This window comes from Amphimedon queenslandica, unplaced genomic scaffold (assembly GCF_000090795.2).
Source record: "Amphimedon queenslandica unplaced genomic scaffold, v1.1 AMPQUscaffold_13485, whole genome shotgun sequence".
Lineage (NCBI taxonomy): Eukaryota > Metazoa > Porifera > Demospongiae > Haplosclerida > Niphatidae > Amphimedon > Amphimedon queenslandica.
Genome location: NW_003546279.1, coordinates 271,288 through 288,743, shown reverse-complemented (window position 1 = coordinate 288,743; position 17,456 = coordinate 271,288). Strand labels below are relative to the sequence as shown.

The 17,456-nt window shown below is 36.9% G+C and overlaps 5 protein-coding genes across 5 annotated transcripts; 3 read left to right on the top strand and 2 right to left on the bottom strand.

The window, feature by feature from the left end:
* Positions 1 to 60: 60 nt before the first annotated feature.
* LOC100637665 (dnaJ homolog subfamily A member 2-like) lies at positions 61 to 2,421 on the bottom strand. Its single transcript, XM_003384727.2, has 12 exons — positions 2,195 to 2,421; positions 2,076 to 2,141; positions 1,842 to 1,977; positions 1,729 to 1,791; positions 1,632 to 1,674; positions 1,499 to 1,579; positions 1,315 to 1,448; positions 1,073 to 1,149; positions 963 to 1,028; positions 704 to 902; positions 453 to 580; positions 61 to 388 (listed from the first exon to the last, which is right to left on the bottom strand). The coding sequence occupies exons 1-12, from the start codon at positions 2,255 to 2,257 to the stop codon at positions 197 to 199; spliced, it is 1,248 nt and encodes a 415-aa protein (XP_003384775.1). The 5' UTR covers positions 2,258 to 2,421; the 3' UTR covers positions 61 to 196.
* A 220-nt stretch (positions 2,422 to 2,641) lies between these two features.
* Positions 2,642 to 6,514, top strand: LOC100633758 (xaa-Pro dipeptidase-like). Its single transcript, XM_003384698.3, has 13 exons — positions 2,642 to 2,733; positions 2,894 to 3,089; positions 3,134 to 3,258; positions 3,309 to 3,372; positions 3,436 to 3,483; positions 3,573 to 3,634; positions 3,879 to 3,929; positions 3,985 to 4,060; positions 4,394 to 4,509; positions 4,557 to 4,634; positions 4,688 to 5,021; positions 5,958 to 6,059; positions 6,156 to 6,514. The coding sequence occupies exons 1-13, from the start codon at positions 2,708 to 2,710 to the stop codon at positions 6,381 to 6,383; spliced, it is 1,506 nt and encodes a 501-aa protein (XP_003384746.1). The 5' UTR covers positions 2,642 to 2,707; the 3' UTR covers positions 6,384 to 6,514.
* A 25-nt stretch (positions 6,515 to 6,539) lies between these two features.
* Positions 6,540 to 8,778, top strand: LOC100637539 (xaa-Pro dipeptidase). The gene is made up of 13 exons (XM_003384726.3): positions 6,540 to 6,590; positions 6,650 to 6,833; positions 6,885 to 7,012; positions 7,054 to 7,117; positions 7,178 to 7,225; positions 7,279 to 7,340; positions 7,399 to 7,449; positions 7,493 to 7,568; positions 7,648 to 7,763; positions 7,805 to 7,882; positions 7,935 to 8,268; positions 8,315 to 8,422; positions 8,472 to 8,778. The coding sequence occupies exons 1-13, from the start codon at positions 6,577 to 6,579 to the stop codon at positions 8,682 to 8,684; spliced, it is 1,476 nt and encodes a 491-aa protein (XP_003384774.2). The 5' UTR covers positions 6,540 to 6,576; the 3' UTR covers positions 8,685 to 8,778.
* Positions 8,779 to 9,861: 1,083 nt separating this feature from the next.
* On the bottom strand, positions 9,862 to 11,413 carry LOC100637412 (NADH dehydrogenase (ubiquinone) complex I, assembly factor 6-like). The gene is made up of 9 exons (XM_019993923.1): positions 11,329 to 11,413; positions 11,184 to 11,283; positions 10,966 to 11,046; positions 10,867 to 10,920; positions 10,645 to 10,804; positions 10,453 to 10,586; positions 10,240 to 10,341; positions 10,124 to 10,183; positions 9,862 to 10,077 (listed from the first exon to the last, which is right to left on the bottom strand). The coding sequence occupies exons 1-9, from the start codon at positions 11,379 to 11,381 to the stop codon at positions 9,946 to 9,948; spliced, it is 876 nt and encodes a 291-aa protein (XP_019849482.1). The 5' UTR covers positions 11,382 to 11,413; the 3' UTR covers positions 9,862 to 9,945.
* Positions 11,414 to 11,550: 137 nt separating this feature from the next.
* On the top strand, positions 11,551 to 17,415 carry LOC100637287 (importin-4-like). The gene is made up of 37 exons (XM_019993918.1): positions 11,551 to 11,641; positions 11,688 to 11,774; positions 11,825 to 11,904; positions 11,950 to 11,991; positions 12,038 to 12,068; positions 12,136 to 12,237; positions 12,283 to 12,330; positions 12,388 to 12,476; positions 12,518 to 12,560; positions 12,606 to 12,671; positions 12,715 to 12,816; positions 12,898 to 12,981; positions 13,033 to 13,179; positions 13,245 to 13,298; positions 13,374 to 13,486; positions 13,530 to 13,638; positions 13,685 to 13,823; positions 13,880 to 13,947; positions 14,098 to 14,143; positions 14,196 to 14,254; positions 14,297 to 14,354; positions 14,404 to 14,483; positions 14,547 to 14,587; positions 14,653 to 14,764; positions 14,872 to 14,999; positions 15,047 to 15,124; positions 15,180 to 15,237; positions 15,283 to 15,388; positions 15,451 to 15,650; positions 15,711 to 15,902; positions 15,947 to 16,000; positions 16,050 to 16,204; positions 16,272 to 16,407; positions 16,728 to 16,832; positions 16,876 to 16,948; positions 17,042 to 17,201; positions 17,264 to 17,415. Exons 1-36 carry the CDS (start codon positions 11,567 to 11,569, stop codon positions 17,197 to 17,199), a joined length of 3,318 nt encoding a protein of 1,105 aa, XP_019849477.1. The 5' UTR covers positions 11,551 to 11,566; the 3' UTR covers positions 17,200 to 17,201; positions 17,264 to 17,415.
* Positions 17,416 to 17,456: the final 41 nt, after the last annotated feature.

The window sequence follows — 17,456 nt, the reverse complement described above, 5'->3', positions numbered from 1 at the left end:
TTTTATCAAAATAGAATATTATTTAAAATTGAATTTTTGTTAATGATGATAAATAACAACAACAAAGAGAAACCCAATTTTTATTACTTCTATACATGTACAAACAGACAATAATATAAAGTCCATTGCTAACAGTATATAATAATAATAATAATAATAATAATAATAATAATAATATTTTTAGACTATAGTCTTTTTATTGCTGAGCACAGCGCATTCCTCCGTGATCATGTCCCCCCATATCGTGGTCAACATAAGATCCTTCATCTCCCTCCCTCCCTCCTCCTCCTAATCCTCTCGTGTTCTCAAGATTATGGAGATCAACTGGTTCCATATCATCAGTAATGTCCAGTGAGTTGTCTTTACTTGGTAAAATGGCTTCTAATTCCTAATATCAAATATAATAGTAATATTAATACATGTTTTACTCTCCTTCTCTCTAATGAACTAACTGCAAATTTTTCATCTTCAGTGATAAAGTTTTCTGGCGGGAAATCAATCTCAAATTCAAAGTAAAGGTTTCCTTTGATGTGAAGCCGCTGACTCATCATTCCCTCACCACTCAAACCTTTAATGCACCCTGTAATGAGAGAGAGGGAGAGGGGGGAAGGGAGAGAGAGAGAGGGAGAGGGGGGAAGAATTCAAAAATATCCACTTGAACTAAGGCTAATAATAGACCAGCTGGTATAGCCCCCATACGTACCCGGGAACAATACTTGACTAGGTGGGTTGGTCACTGCTAGTTTCCGCCCATCAAGATGGTCTATGTAAAATGTACAGCCGCAGAGGGCATCAATTACAGAAAGCTTCTTCTTCACAAAAAGATCAATTCCCTTTCTTGTGAAAACTGAGTGTTCTTGTTCTTGTAATACCACAATGACATCACCCGACTCCATATCAGGCTATTAGGGGGAGGAGGGAGGAGTCAATTAATTAATTAATAATGTGGGTTGGTCCTTTACCGATTGGTCCCCTGCTCCCCTCATCGGTATCTTGTGATTATGTGACATTCCAGGAGAGACTGTTACCTAAAAGGGGCGTGTCAGTATTTATAATAGCCACACCCACTCACGTCCAGCGTACAATCCTCTTCAATGACTTGCTTTCCTTTACATTTCTTACACCTGTCCTTCTCTTTTACAAAAGTTCCTGGAATGATAACACAAGGAATTGTGTGTACTAGTGTTTTTTTATAATAATAAAATATTAGCGACACTATCACATGCAACATAAATATCCCAAATCAACTAAGAATTAGGACACACACAATTAAACATAAAAACTAGTAAATATTGTCAATTTATTAATTTTTACCTGTTCCTTCACAGTCAGTACAAGGTCCCCTCATCTGTTGGACCATTCCCGGTCCAATTGGTCTATGGGTCACTTGGATCCCTGACCCGCGACACTTCCGACAGTTAACATTATTGCCAGACTTGGAACCAGTCCTAAGGGGTCCAGTAATATTGAGCAAGGGGTCCAGTGTACATGTACTTACCCAGAACACGAGGAACATATGACTTTATGTTTAAATTCGATTTGTTTAGTAGTCCCATTGTACAGTTCTTCAAGAGTGACCCTATCATCACATGACAGTCACATGACACAGTTTTCAGTAGATGTACACTCACTCTAGTGGAATGGCAAAGGAATCCATCTTGCTTTTTTGACGACCTAAAAACCATCACATTAGCTAAAGTGCTCTCTTGGTTTTCAAAAGAGACTAACTTCTTCCTCCTCCAAAGAGTCCGCCGTCAAAGAAACTCGAGAACATGTCCCCACCACCAAACACTAGAAATGAATGAAAATAGGCCACACACAGGAAAAGGTTAACCACTTACTGCTTGAGAATCCGTCCATTCCGCCAAAACCAGAAGCACCTCCACTTTCCTTCACGGCATCAATCCCATATCTGTCGTACATCTCTCTTTTATGAGAATCTGATAAAACTTCATACGCAAATTGAATCGATTTGAACTAGAATGATAATTAATATTGGCATTTTTAATAACGTTATTAATTCGTGTTACTTAAAAATCTCTGACTAAAATGATGACAAGTGTATTAATACTTACTTTCTCTCCTTCTGAATCAATCGGATTCTTATCCGGATGGAACTGCTTAGCTAGTCGATGATATGCCTTTTAAAAATAAATAAAGATATAAAGTATATAATATTATATATATATATTACTCTTCTAATCTCAGACTCAGTTGCATGTTTAGATACACCAAGCGTTTCATATAGATCTTCCATTCTTAGTCACGTGATCTTTTAATGGTTCTACAAAGAGATACTGGTACAAGGAACCTTCTCCTGGCTGGAGGTAGTGTACAGAGTGTAAGGTAAAGGAAGGAAGGATGATTCCAGAATGTGTGTCGTGGTCTACTTGGAAAGAGAATGAAACCACACCTTTCATGTATCCGTTTCTGGTAACCTAGAATATCCTAGAACTAAGATGCTAACACGTGGTTGAAGAAAACGATCGGGTCATGTCCGGATACTCTGATAACACAATCACATGGTTGAAATAAACGGTGTCTGGTTTTGTTTGGTTATTTTTATGACGTCAGCCACGTGTTTGAAGTAAACGGAATATTCACTTCCGGATATGGCATCCTTGAGTATAAAAAGAGCTGCAAGTTGTCGACTCGCTCGTCAGTCCCAGGAACTGTAACTTGATGAACCAGTTAGGGGAGAGAGGTTATGGCAGGAAAGATGGCATTCCAGAAGTAAACAATGATTCTTTTATACTACCTTTAGCCTAGACAATCCTTTTTATCTTTATTTTGACACATTTTAGTGCTAGTTTGTACATGTACATGTTACACTTGCTCTTTTTTCTCTCCCTCTCTCTCTCCTCTTTCTCTCTCTCTCTCTTTTAATGATCAGTACTACAGCAAACTATTTTTCAATGGGTAGTGAGACACTAAAGGTCCCAATGAGTTTATTCTCTCTCAATCGTCAGCGACTGGTGAAGAGTCTATCAGATAATCCTGAGGTACCTAACACAGGGGCTGTACTGCTACTGGAGGGAGGGAAGCAGGAGACAAGATACTGCACTCCAATGGAGCCAGTTTTCAGACAGGTGAGATTACGATACTGTGTCCATACCCTCCTACAAACTACCAGGAGTCCTTCTTCCACTGGCTGTTTGGAGTCGTGGAGGCTGATTGGTTCGGTGCCCTTGAGGTCGAAAGTGGGCGTGTGACTCTCTTTATGCCCCGCCTTCATCCTAGTTTTGCAATGTGGAGCGAGTAAAATACGTGACGTACTTACGTATCTTTTTATGTCTCACCAAATATAGGCTGCACCCTCCGGAACACTTTGCAGTCAAGTATAACGTAGACCGTGTCAGGTACACGGATGAGGTATTTCATTAAGTAATTAAACTAATAATTATTAATTATTGTTGTACGTTTTGTTGTTCGTAGATTGCTCAGACCTTGTCTGACTTGAAGCCGTCAATGTTGCTGCTACTAGTTAATTATTAACCACAATTGGATATTCTATATTTATCCCCCTCCCTCTCTCTTCCCCCCCTCCCTCTCTCTCTCCCTCTCATTTTTAGAATGGTGTCAATGTTGATAGTGGTAAATATTGTAAGGAGGCAGTTTTCACAGGAAAGGAAAAGTATGCAGTAATTGATGTATTGTTGTTTACAGATGAACATGTGCATATCTAGTAACATGTTACATGTACAGTTACATATCACAAAGTATGTGTACATCAAACCAATATATATTCTTACTTTATTTACTAAGATCAGATTCAGTAAATAGTAGTATCACCATCATACTATCATATATCTTATTATTATTATTATTCAATTTTTGATAAATTACACAAATATTGTATTGAAATTATTATTTTTTAGGTTCAATGATGTCATTGATAGAAAGCTCCTTCATCCAGATATAACCGAGTGGTACATTATTAATTAATACATTGTACATTTATTTATAGTTATTGTCACATGACAGTCGTGTGATCAAGACCCCAGAAGAGATTGAGGTATTGCGTTATGTGAATCAAGTTAGCAGCAAAGCTCACTGTGAGGTAAGGAGAGGGAGGGAGGGGGGAGGGAGGGAGGGAGGGAGGGGGGAGAGATAGAGGGAGTGAGAGAGGGAATGTGTGTGTGTATTGTTTTTGCTTGGATATATAAGGATGCTTTACCAAATATGGTATTGCTAGTATCAATAGAGTTGGCTATTGCTTCCCCCTTTTGTATTACTTGGCAATCAACCAAGCGATGACAAACATCTAAAAAACATGTTTATAATTATCTTCTAAATTAATAACAATTCAGTAATAACAATAATTGTAATAATAATAATGATAAGCCTTTGCAAATATGTATTACATGTACATATTATTGGTTGTTATGATCAGGTGATGAGGGTAGTGAAGCCTGGGATGATGGAGTATGAACTGGAAAGTTTGTTCCATCATTATTGCTATGGAGTCGGAGGCTGTAGACATTACGCATGGATATATACTTGTGGGACGTACGTTAATAATAATAATGATGATAATGTAACATCATACTGTATAGTGGAAAGAATTCTGCTGTATTGAACTATGGAAATTCTGGCTCTCCTAACAATGGAGTCATAAAAGATGGAGACATGTGGTATGAACAACCGTTAAACTATTACTGATCTTTCTCTTCTCCCTCCCTTTCAGTCTCTTTGATATGGGTTCTGAATATTACTGCTATACTTCTGACATCACGTGTTCTTTTCCTTCTAATGGTCGCTTCACTCCCACTCAGAAGCTAGTGTACAATACTGTCCTTAGGACCAATCGCTCCGTAATGGCCGCCATTAAACCTGGCGTTGACTGGATTGACATGCATCATCTGGCGGAAAGGGAACTCATCGCAGGCCTAAAGGGAATGGGCCTGTTGCTAGGCAACTTGAAGGACATGATGAATGCAAACATGGCGTCTGTTTTCATGCCACTCAGTTTTGGTCATTTGCTGGGGTGTGACGTCCTTGATGTGGGTGGATTTCCCACGGTAAGGGTTTTCTGTGTCCAATAATGTGTGGGAGGTTTAAAAACCCAGTTATTGTACATGTACTTACACTCTAACTAAGATACTATACATTAATACATACATGTACAAGTTGACTATAATCTCATGCACATAATGTGTGTGTAGCTGATTTGAAATAAACCGACTATGTCTATTATAGTTTTTGTCAAAAGTGTAGGAACGACAATAAATTTGCATTATTTAAAAATAGATTAAAAGCTAAGGACAAACTATAGCAGCTGTGTAAGATATTTTAAAAAATTAGTGTAGTATTAATAAAGCAAGATAAAATAGAGCATTTTATGAAGAAAGCAATGTCACTGGAATCTCTACTTTATGTGAGTTATTTATACAATCGTCAATGATACTTCAACATCATCATGATGTCTTCTTCAATGATTTACATAATCAAGGTAGGTCTGTGCATGCTCAAAAATTTTGTAGGTTACATATCAAATGTGAAGTCTTGGAGGTCATTTCCTCAAGCTACAAATAAAATGGTCAGTTTTGAAGTATACTTGACATCCAGAGATCACAGTGACAGTATAAGTAAGTATTTTGTAGGTTTCATTGTGAAGAAACTGCTTTGGATTTCAGCTACTTATTAAAGCTAATTATGCATTTTCAAGAAAGAAAGGACAATAATTATTCTCTTTGTTTGTGTGTATGCTGTAACTGTATTGAACTGCAAATTATGATTGTGTGAAAATTTTAACAAGAAAAGTAGTTTTTGCACACAATTATAATAATGGTCAATATACCTTGTAGCGTGCGCCTCAGTTGATGTGGCTGCTCTATTGGGAAGAGGTAGTTCAATTACCATGTTATTACTATACTCAGACTCTCTTCATTGTGAAGGAGTTGCAATATAATGAAATTGTATCATGTTTTGTATTGCATTCTGTACACATACTGCAGGGATCCAGACCCACCACTGGACCAATGGTTCTTCGCATTAACAGGACACTGCAGGAAGGGATGTGTCTCACCATTGAACCAGGCTGCTACTTTGTACCCTATGTAAGTGTATATGGGACAATAACTGCATACTTATGATCTATAGTTGTATTTAATGCAGTATTTATACTATTCTACCCTACCTCTCTCTTTCTTTAGTTGTTAGATAAAGCATTGTCTAATCCATCTCAGTCTTGTTTCATTAATAAAGATATGCTAGAGACACTGAAAGGGTTTGGAGGAGTAAGGATTGAGGATGACATCATAGTGACATCATCTGGTGCTGAATTACTAACTGATGTACCCCGTACTGTTCAAGAGATTGAGGAGTGGATGCAGAATGGGAACAAGACCTGGGGAAAGAAGGATAACAAGACTATCTCTTAAGCATCAATTGTCATATACTTTTCATAATTCCTTTTATATTATGCATGGACCATGGTCTTTTAGTTTTAAACTGGTACTGTCTTTATTTTTATTCTAGTAGTATTGAACTATGAATTATTGTTTCGTGATAATTAATTTTTAGCTCACGTGATCACTAGCAGTAAGCGCAAGCACTTTATTTAATTAGCTCAAGATGGCGGCTTCAAAGTAAGTGTTTTCTTGTTTCGCCTGGTATTACCCCGTCCTTTCTCTCAATGCTTGAGTAGGTGTTTTTCAATGGGTGCCGAGACACTAAAGGTCCCTATGAGTCTATTCTCTCTCAATCGTCAGCGACTGATGAAGAGTCTATCAGATAATCCTGAGGTACCTAACACAGGGGCTGTACTGCTACTGGAGGGAGGGAAGCAGGAGACAAGATACTGTTCCGATCACGAGCCTGAATTCAGACAGGTAAGGTGGAGGGGTGTAGTCTATATAATAGACTGACCACGCCCATTAAAGGAGTCTTATTTCCATTGGTTGTTTGGAGTGACTGAGGCTGACTGTTTCGGAGCAGTTGAGGTATCTAGTGGGCGTGTCACTCTGTTTGTGCCACGCCTACCACCAGAGTACGCCATATGGATGGGAGAGTAAGAATTAATTGATCAATTAATTAATGAATAATAATTAGGATACACCCACCAGATTACTTCAAACAGAAGTATTGTGTTGATCGAGTCTCTTTTGTTGATGAGGTAATCCTATTTATAGCAACAATAGTTATTTATAGTAACATGTATTGTGTCTAAATATAGATACCGTCTGTTTTAAATGAGATGAAACCAACAATGCTGATGCTACTGGTAATATTAATTAATAATTAATATTAATTAATGGTGATTCTCTTTCCTTATAGAATGGTGTCAATACTGACAGTGGTAATACATGTAAGGAAGCTTATTTTGATGGGATAGGAAAGTGAGAAATGATGACATAATCCTTGTTTGCTATTAATAAACTTTGTTACTATTTATAGATTTAAGAGTGTCTTGAACAATAAGCTGCTCCACCCCATGATAATGGAATGGTAAGCCACACCTCCTCCCACTTTAATGACTATCACATGACAGTCGTGTGATCAAGACCCCAGAAGAGATTGAGGTATTGCGTTATGTGAATCAAGTTAGCAGCAAAGCTCACTGTGAGGTGAGGAGAAGGAGGGTGCCATAAAAGATGAATTATTGTATCATCTTGTACTATAAGTTACAGTCAATTCTCTTGTCAGGTAATGAGAGCCGTTAAACCAGGTATGTTGGAGTACCAGCTGGAGTCTCTTTTCAAACACCACTGCTACTCCATCGGGGGCTGTAGACACTGCTCTTATACCTGTATCTGTGGAACGTATGTGATTATTATTATTATTATTATTATTATCACATTAGAGGTGTTAATTCTGCTGTACTCCATTACGGTCATGCAGGTGCTCCGAATGACAGGAAGATAGAAGAGGGGGACATGTGGTATGAAAATATAAAATTATATTAAAAAATAACAGTCATACCTATCTCATAGCCTCTTTGATATGGGTGGGGAATATTACTGCTTCACGTCAGATATCACCTGCTCCTTTCCTGCAAATGGAAAGTTCACTCCTACACAGAAGCTAATATACAACGCTGTCTATAGAGCTAGTAGGGCCGTACTCTCGGCTGTCAAGCCGGGCATTAATTGGGTTGACATGCACTGTCTTGCTGAGTCAGCAATCCTCTCTGCTCTTGTTGGGATGGGTCTGTTGCTAGGCAACGTGGAGGACATGATGAGGGTCAGGATGGGTGCGGTTTTCATGCCTCATGGGCTGGGACACTTCATGGGCTGCGATGTACATGACGTGGGAGGTTACCCTGAGGTAGGAGACCTCTATTAATAATAATATCATTATTATTAATAATTAGGGTACTACTAGGAGCACAGAACCAGGTTTGAAGAGTCTCCGAACAGTAAGAACTCTTCAAGAAGGAATGTGCCTGACTATTGAACCAGGCTGCTACTTTATTGCTTGTGTGAGTCTCTGACTTAATGTAACTTATAAGTATTACTCTCTCTCTCTAGTTGTTAGATAAAGCATTGTCTGATCCATCTCAGTCTTGTTTCATTAATAAAGATATGTTAGAGACACTGAGAGGATTTGGAGGAGTAAGGATTGAGGATGACATCATAGTGACATCATCTGGTGCTGAATTACTAACTGATGTACCACGTACTGTTCAAGAGATTGAGGAGTGGATGCAGAATGGGAACAAGACCTGGGGAAAGAATAATTGAAATATGACCCCCTCTTCCTTTTACTGACTATGACCATGCTAATTATATTATATTATTTGTATTATAATGAATACAAACTGATTGCTAACTTATACTTACTGTGTGTCTCCTGATGCTGATAATAATTAGGTTGCTCAAGAATATTTTTTCAAATTCTTGTAATGCAAAAATTTGAGCTCAGAATCAGCTCAAACTTTCTACACAGCATAAGAACATCAATATGTATCAAAAAATGTAATAAAAACTGGGGGTGATTTTTGAGCCATTTTTCGGAAAAAAGCATATAGTACAGGGAAATTTTCAGATTTTGTCCCATTTATTAAATTGGCCATAACTTGAAAAATTGAAGTTGGAATCAGCTCAAACTTTCTACACAGCATAAGAACATCAATATGTATCAGAAAATATAATAAAAATTGAGGGTGATTTTTTAGCCATTTTTTGGAAAAAAGCATGGGCTATAGTACAGGAAAATTTTCAGATTTCGGCCCATTTTTTAAATTGGCCGTAACTTTAAAAATTGGAGTCGGAATCAGCTCAAACTTTCTACACAGCATAAGAACATCAATATGTATCAGAAAATGTAATAAAAATTGAGAGTGATTTTTGAGCCATTTTTTGGATATAAGCATGGGCTATAGTACAGGGAAATTTTCAGATTTTGTCCCATTTATTAAATTGGCCATAACTTGAAAAATTGAAGTTGCAATCAGCTCAAACTTTTTACACAGCATAAGAACATCAATATGTATCAGAAAATGTAATAAAAATTGGGGGTAATTTTTGAGCCATTTTTTAGAAAAAGCTATGGGCTATAGTACAGGGAAATTTTCAGATTTTGTCCCATTTATTAAATTGGCCATAACTTGAAAAATTGAAGTTGGAATCAGCTCAAACTTTCTACACAGCATAAGAACATCAATATGTATCAGAAAATATAATAAAAATTGAGGGTGATTTTTTAGCCATTTTTTGGAAAAAAGCATATAGTACAGGGAAATTTTCAGATTTCGGCCCATTTTTTAAATTGGCCATAACTTGAAAAATTGAAGCTGGAATCAGCTGAAACTTTGTACACAGCATAAGAACATCAATTTGTATCAGAAAATATAATAAAAATTGAGGGTGATTTTTTAGCCATTTTTTTGAAAAAAGCATGGGCTATAGTACAGGAAAATTTTCAGAATTGAACCATTTTTCTAGACAAAGGATTGGATTGTGCTACATGATAAATACAATAAAATTATTTCAATTAATATTGTTAATAATATTTATTTCTAAATGCTTTCCACAGTAAAGTCATCGGTAGAGACGGTCTCCTAAGTCTCAGCCTCTCGCTGTAAGGATTGAAATCAACTCGCTCAAGATCCTCTAGGAAACTGCGAGTAGCAACCTTGAGGAATGAGAAATAAAGGGAGGGAGGATTTAAACTTGCTTACAGCTGGTAGAAAAACTCTTGCAGCAGCTCCTTTTGGAATCTTGTCTGCTAGAGAAATAGCCTAAAATTGAAAAATCTATTTATAAAAAAAAACCAAAATAAATAAATTAATATTACCTTTAAAAGATGGGCATTAGCTAAACTGGCCAGATCATATGTCGAGTTAATCAAAGAAGGTGTGGCTTCACCTCGTAAAAACTCCTCTTGACTGGAACCATGCTACAAGCAACAGACTTGAATGATTATTATAATATTCTATGCACATAACATGATTGCAGCATGCATAATTGTGTGTGTGTGTGTACATTATAACTATTATTAATAGTTTACTCTCATTAAGATGTCCAATGGGATCAACACTTGTCTTTTTGATCGATAGTATCCAGCTGCTCTGAGTAATGTTACAATACCTTGAGCTTTCCCAATGTGACTAGCAACATGATCAGAATGAACATCTTTAATGCCTTGAAAGAGAGAGAGAGAGGGGGAGGGAGGGGATCAGTTATAGAGTGATTCTTATACCCAAAGCTTCCAGTGTGAGGTAGAAAAGAGAAGATGAAGTGTTTTCACAATAGTCCTCCAACTCTTTCGTTTGATGATATGAGGTCCGAGTGAGGTCTGTCTCTCGGGCATCGAGTAACCTTGACAACCAGATCTTGTTTAAATTGCATTCTTTAACTGCCTAAAAATAAAATTAATTAATTAATAATAATAATAATAATTATTATTATTATTATTAATTACTTGAGCTAATAAATTGACTACAGGATGATCTGGCAGTTTATCATTACTTCCTTTCTAAAAATAATACAAATATAAAAATAATAAAAAATTAAAAGATACTTTAAATATCGTATTTATGGCATCCCTCCAAAAGGTCAGCTTCATTTTACCAATGGCAACCTCACTGACAGTGTCTTTGATCTAGTTAATTAAAAGTTATTAAGATAACCCACACCCATCATTACAGCACCATAATTACAATTATTAATTATCATCATTATTATTATTATTACAATTATTAATTTATTATTATTATTATTATTATTATTATTAATTACTAGAGCCACTTCAATATTGTAAGATCGTAGAGCAAACACAACCGGTTGAACTGGTTTGGGGAGTAGGAGGGTACAGAGATAATGTTCATAGTCGTGTTTCCTATTGAGAAGCTCATTAATACACAAAATACCTAACTACCAGTACCTGACCAAAGTCATGCAATGAGAAACTTGAGTAAAACCTGATTTCAACTTCATCTCCGTATTATTCCGTATACACCAACGTGGGAGCATGTGTTTGACAGGAACGGAAATAACCTGAATTTAACCAAGTCACCCAACGTGGACTCACGTGTTTGACGTGAACGGAACTAACTTAGAGTGAACGGTATCATCACGTGCTGTTGCATGTATAATATCTATGGTTAAAGAGAGGCGGAAAGATGGCCATTACAGCTAGTGATATGGAGAGACTCTTCTCTCTACTGCTGAGCCCAGACACTGAAGTCATTAGACAGGTACCTTTAATATAACCTGGTTTGTTTATCCTATTCCTCCTAACAGGCTACAGCTGAGCTCAGGTCCATATATAAGAATCCTTCTCTCCTGAACTCACTGTGTCACGTGATGCTTCACTCTGAAGACCCTCACGTGAGCTGAGTATATTTTACGTATTGACCATTCCTCTTTTGTGATGACAGATACGACAGTTATCGGCTGTGGTGTTACGTAAGAAACTGGTACAGACTTGGAGACGTTTGTCAGTTGAGGACAGGGAGAGGTGCCCCTACTAATTAGTGTATAATTAGTTGATCATTTTCTTTAGTTTGAAGAATATTTTTATTGAGTCTCTCTCCAGCGAAATGCAGTGAGTGTCAGCCATTTTTTCATTAATTAATTAATAATTTTTTTAGCCAATTAGTATTGAGATCTGTAGCCAATTTGGTAAGTCTAATAATTATTTTTATTTAATTTTAGCATATTCTCTCTCTCTCTCCCTCTCTCTCCTCAGGTTAGTGTCATTGCTAGTCATGAGTTCAGTCACAATCAATGGCCGGAATTATCTCAGTTTATCATGAAAAGCTGTCAAAGTGATGACTCAGCACAACAAGAGGTATTTATTAATAATAATAATTATTATAATAATTATTATTAATAGATTGGTATGCTGGTCCTTAGTTCTGTTATGGAGACAGCTGCTGTTCATGTCAGTGATCATGTGATGGTCACATGTCTTCACCTTCCCCTCTCTCTCCTCCTCTAGTTCAACACTCAGTTCATCCAGCTCCTTGGCTTATTCTCCTCTGCCCTTGGGAACACTCGGAGTTCAATGGTTCCGTTTTATGCTTTGAAGTAATAGAACTAAAGTAATAAATGTGATTTATTAATAACAGGTCTTTAACGTACGTTATTGAGTATCTCAAGGATGAGGAGATGGTATGTGTCACATGATTGTCACATGATGTATTGTTTCTTCCTTAGTCTCATTTTCGTAATCTTTTCCCAAAAGCTATAGAAGCTGTCAAGAAACTTATCACAATTGATGAGGTAGCCTTGCAGCTGTGGTATAATATTTTGGATTCCTCCACAGGATAAAGCGTGTGAAGCCATGGAACTGTTTGATGAACTGATGGAGTGCGAACTATCTCTAATTAGTGCCTTCCTACAGCAGCTGGTTGAATTCTGCTTGCAAGTAATGATGATGATGATTATTATTATTATTATTATTATTATTATTATTATTATTATTATTATTGTTGTTGTTGTTGTACAGACTGGTTCTAATGTCAATTTAAGTGACGGTATAAGAGTGAAGTCCCTGTCAACGCTAGGGTTCCTTATGAGTGTTAAGAAAAAAGTAACAAACAGGCAACCAGGACTCATTTCACATTAATATTTGTCATTCCAGTCTTTGTTGAAGATGGGTTTCTTGTCTTCTATTCTTGAGGTGATCTTATCTGTGATGGTTTCACCTCATGAAGATGATGAAATTGAAGATGAATCTGATGTCCTGCTGGATGGACACTCTCAGTCTCCACAGTGCGAAGCATCTAGGGTTAGTATACTCTTAGTATACTGAGTTAGTATACTAAGAGTATATCACTTACTGATATTTTATAGGTTCTTGATAAAATGGCGCTTAACTTACCACCTGAAAAACTATTCACTTCCGTCGTAAGACACTGACATTTTTAGTGTTAGTTACCCCTACCCCTCCCTCCCTCTCTCTCTCTCCCCCTCCCTCTCCAGATGCAGTATGTACAGTCTTGGTTACAAGATGAAGCCACGCCCATTCAAAGGAAAACAGCAATAACAGCTATTGGCGTAATGGCCGAAGGTTGTGCCGAACACATCAGAACAAAGTGAGTTAAATTAATGTTCCTTTGTCTCATTCTCTTCTTCTAGTCATTTGAGAGAATTGGTTCAAGTGATATTTGATGGTTTGAGCAATCCTCATCAAATAGTAAAGAATGCAGCTCTTTTCTCTTTAGGACAGTTTTCTGAACATCTTCAAGTAACTAATAATAATAATGATATATTAACTGCCCCGCCCCCTATAGCCGGATATATCTCAGTTTAGTTCTGAATTATTGCCGGCATTGTTCCAGTTGCTAGACCACACCCTCTCCTCGTCAGGGACCAATCAACCCTCAGTCACTCGTATCTTTTATGCTGTTGAAACCTTTTGTGAGAATTTAGGCAAGCAAGAATAATAATAATTATTATTAGTAGTAGTATTAATGTCATGTGATTAGGTTCGGAGCTGTTACCATATTTACCTAATTTAATGGATAAACTGATTGTGTTACTAACTGGAGATTTTGTAAGATATTTATGATATTAATTAAAACTATGCTGTATTTATAGAATGTAGTTCTATTTATAGAATTGTCATTATTAATATTCTATTTATAGAATTGTCATTATTAATATTCTATTTATAGAATTGCCATTATTAATATTCTATTTATAGAATGTAGAGTACAAGGAACTAGCCATTAGTTGTATTGGAGCAGTGGGTAAGTGATGATGTCGTATGACCTCACACAATGATGTCATATTGCATCATAGCTAATGCAGTTGAGGGAAATCTAACTCCATTCTTTCCCAGAATACTTGATGTGTTAAAAGTAGGTGGAGCTTGTTGCTATTGGTTACTACCATTAATTTAGACGTACATTAATTTGCCATATCAGCAAGAACTGGTGGTACTGCAAGCCCAGGCAGTTGGTGAGTGTTTATTGATTAGTAGGTGTGGTTTAGGGTGTGGTTTCTTTAGATACTCTTGGCATTATTGCTAAGACTATCGGAGCCGATAATTTCCAGGGAATTGCTAATGAATGTGTAACACTGGGACTGGTATGTGTGTTTGCTTATATGTTTGTTTGTTTGTTTGTTTATTTATTTTTTATTATTTCATAGACCTTGATGAATAGCACTGATCCTGACCTTAGAAGATCAGTGTAAGTTATTAAAGAAAAAGAAAGGGAATTAATTTATTTATTGATTTATTTCTCTCCCTCTCCAGTTATGGTATGATGGCCTCATTATCGACCATATTAGGACAAGGATTGGCTCCACATTTACCAGCTGTCATTCCCAGAATGATCCAGTCACTTCAGTCAACTGAAGGAGTCAAGGTATTGACATTACATATCTGGTGTAGATACAGGTCTCTCCCTCCCCTCTCTCTTCCTCCCCCCCCCTCTCTCTCTCCCTCCCCCCTCTCTCTCTCTCTCTCTTATAGGCCTACTATTCATCTACTGCTGTTTCATTTCTTGATTTTGATAAAGATGATGATCCAGTTTCTGCTGATAGTACTAATTTGGCTGATGAATCTGTAGAAAGTCTTGAAGACGAGCAGGATATTGCCGGGTTAGTGACCACACCCACTGGTAATGTGACTGTCATGTGACTGGTAGATATTCCGTGGAAAACTCTTATCTTGAGGCAAAGGAAGACGCTTGTAACGCCATTGGAGAGATTGCAAATAATGTCGGGTAATTATTATTATTATTCATTCATTTATTATTTTATTTATTTTAATAATTATAGCATTTTATTTCTTCCATACATTGATGACTGTTTTCAAGAGATAGCTATTAACACAGACGTGAGTGTAACCCTGTCATTAGTTCATTAATTATCCTCACCCCAGGACTCCTCCCCTGGCCTCAGGAAAGCAGCTGTAACTTCGTTAGGACTTTTACTTAAAGTTTGGCACAGCCCACAGGCAGTTGAAAAGATGAACGAAGACGACAAAAGTCGATCATTAAAATTATTATTATTATTATTATTATTATTATTATTATTATTATTCCTCCAGGTTCATTAAATATTCTTATTAATTCTACTTTGGCCAACATGTCTGCCAGTGCCAGGACTGATTCTGATCCTCTCGTTACCGTGGCAACGCTTGAGAGCATAGAGCTGGTTCTTAAAAGTCTAAGAGGACGAGAGTTTCCAATCGAAGGGAAAGTATGGGCCAGCCTACTAGTCACCATTGATGATATACTTAATAATAAAGTGAGCGGGTGTGGTCAATTATAAAATGGATGTAGTCAACTCATTAATTATATTTTATAGGCGGAGTGTCAAGAAGAGGATTGCTGTGATGGAGGTGACAGTGGGTCTCTGTTCACTGGGGATACCACTGAGATTGAGGGACTCTTGTTTGAATCTGCCGGCTCTTTATTAGGACCTCTGGCAGCTGTTGTGGGCGGAGCTAAAATACTACCATCAATAAAGCCAATGATGACTTTGTTGATTAAGAAAATGGTAAAAATAATTTAATTTAATTAAAATAAACTTATTTATTTCAGATGACGTGTAAAACAGTAGCCAATCATTCGTTTGTAATGGGTACATTAGCTGAGGTAAGCCCCTGCTAATCATCAGTATAATTAAAGATTCTGTGTTGATTAGATTGTTGAGGGGTGTGGTCAGGCCATATCGCCCCTAGCAACCGACCTATATCCTTTATTCATGAGAGGATTGTCTGATAAAAGTGATGAGGTATCCAGCAACAGTGTCTATGGAATAGGAACTCTAGCAGGAGCAGCTGTTGCTCAAATCTCATGGTACACATACATGTAGTGTATCTTCAAGCTATTTATATTTCTCTCTCTCTCTCTCTCTCTGTTTCAGTCATTATCAAGATATACTGCAGGCAGTGTTTGGTTTGGCTAGTACAAGGTCTCAAAATGGCCGACTGATGGATAATATAACAGCAGCTGTAGCTCGTATGATAGTCAGTGGACCAGAACTAGTGCCAATGGATCAGGTAATGTGGGGCAACTTTTAGAATTCATAAAAAATTCAAATTTGATCAGAATCAGCTCAAACTTGAAACACAACATAAAGAACATGTATATGCATGAGATAAAATTATCAAAATGGAAAATTCTCACCTTGCCATTTTTGGCAAAATTTGACCAGAGACCATGTACTATAGTACATGGCTTTCGACCCGATTTTTGAGCAACTTAAAAAATTCCAAATTTGATCAGAATCAACTCAATTTCTACACCACAAGTACATGTACTTACACAATAACTCTATGACTAAGTACCATGTACTGTAGTGTGTGATTACATGCTGTAGGTGCTCCCAGTATTATTACAGAATGTTCCATTAAAAGAGGACTTTGAAGAGAATGTCACTGTATACAGCTGTATATTTCATCTGCTTCAGTCTGGGAATGTAACAGTGAGTTGTAGGTGTGGCTCATTTAATATTCATTAGTCTTTAGATAATGAATAATTTGGATTTGGTTCTCAAAGCGTTTGCAGCTGATCTTTCTCCTTCTTCAAAACTGACACCTGGTGAGAGTTCCCACTCTTTTTATAAATTTATTATTATTATTATTATTATTACTATTATTCTTATTTTTGTTATTATTGTTGTTGTTTTGCCAGAGCTTCAGTCACAGATCATCAGTATCACTAACATGTTACGTTTTCAATGTCCTCAACAATTCGAAGCTGCTTTCGGTTGCTTGCCCCCTACTCATTCTCAGGTTTTAGCTAAAGTACTAGCGGAATCCTCAGGACCTTCACCCAGCACTACAAACTAAAGGTTAGTTTCTTTCTCTCTAACTTAATGATGTCATTCCGTGTTTTTATAATTTGTTTATCTAGCAAGATTATCAGAAACTTTACTATAAAGAACTATTGATTATTATACAGAGAGAGAGAGAGGAGGGGGTGTATAATAATAATAATCTCTTATATTGTATGTACTTGTAGCATTGAAGTACACATGTACCTTCACCAAGAAGTTATATACCTTACATGTCGTTTATGATAATGTACATAAACTCTTTAACACGTG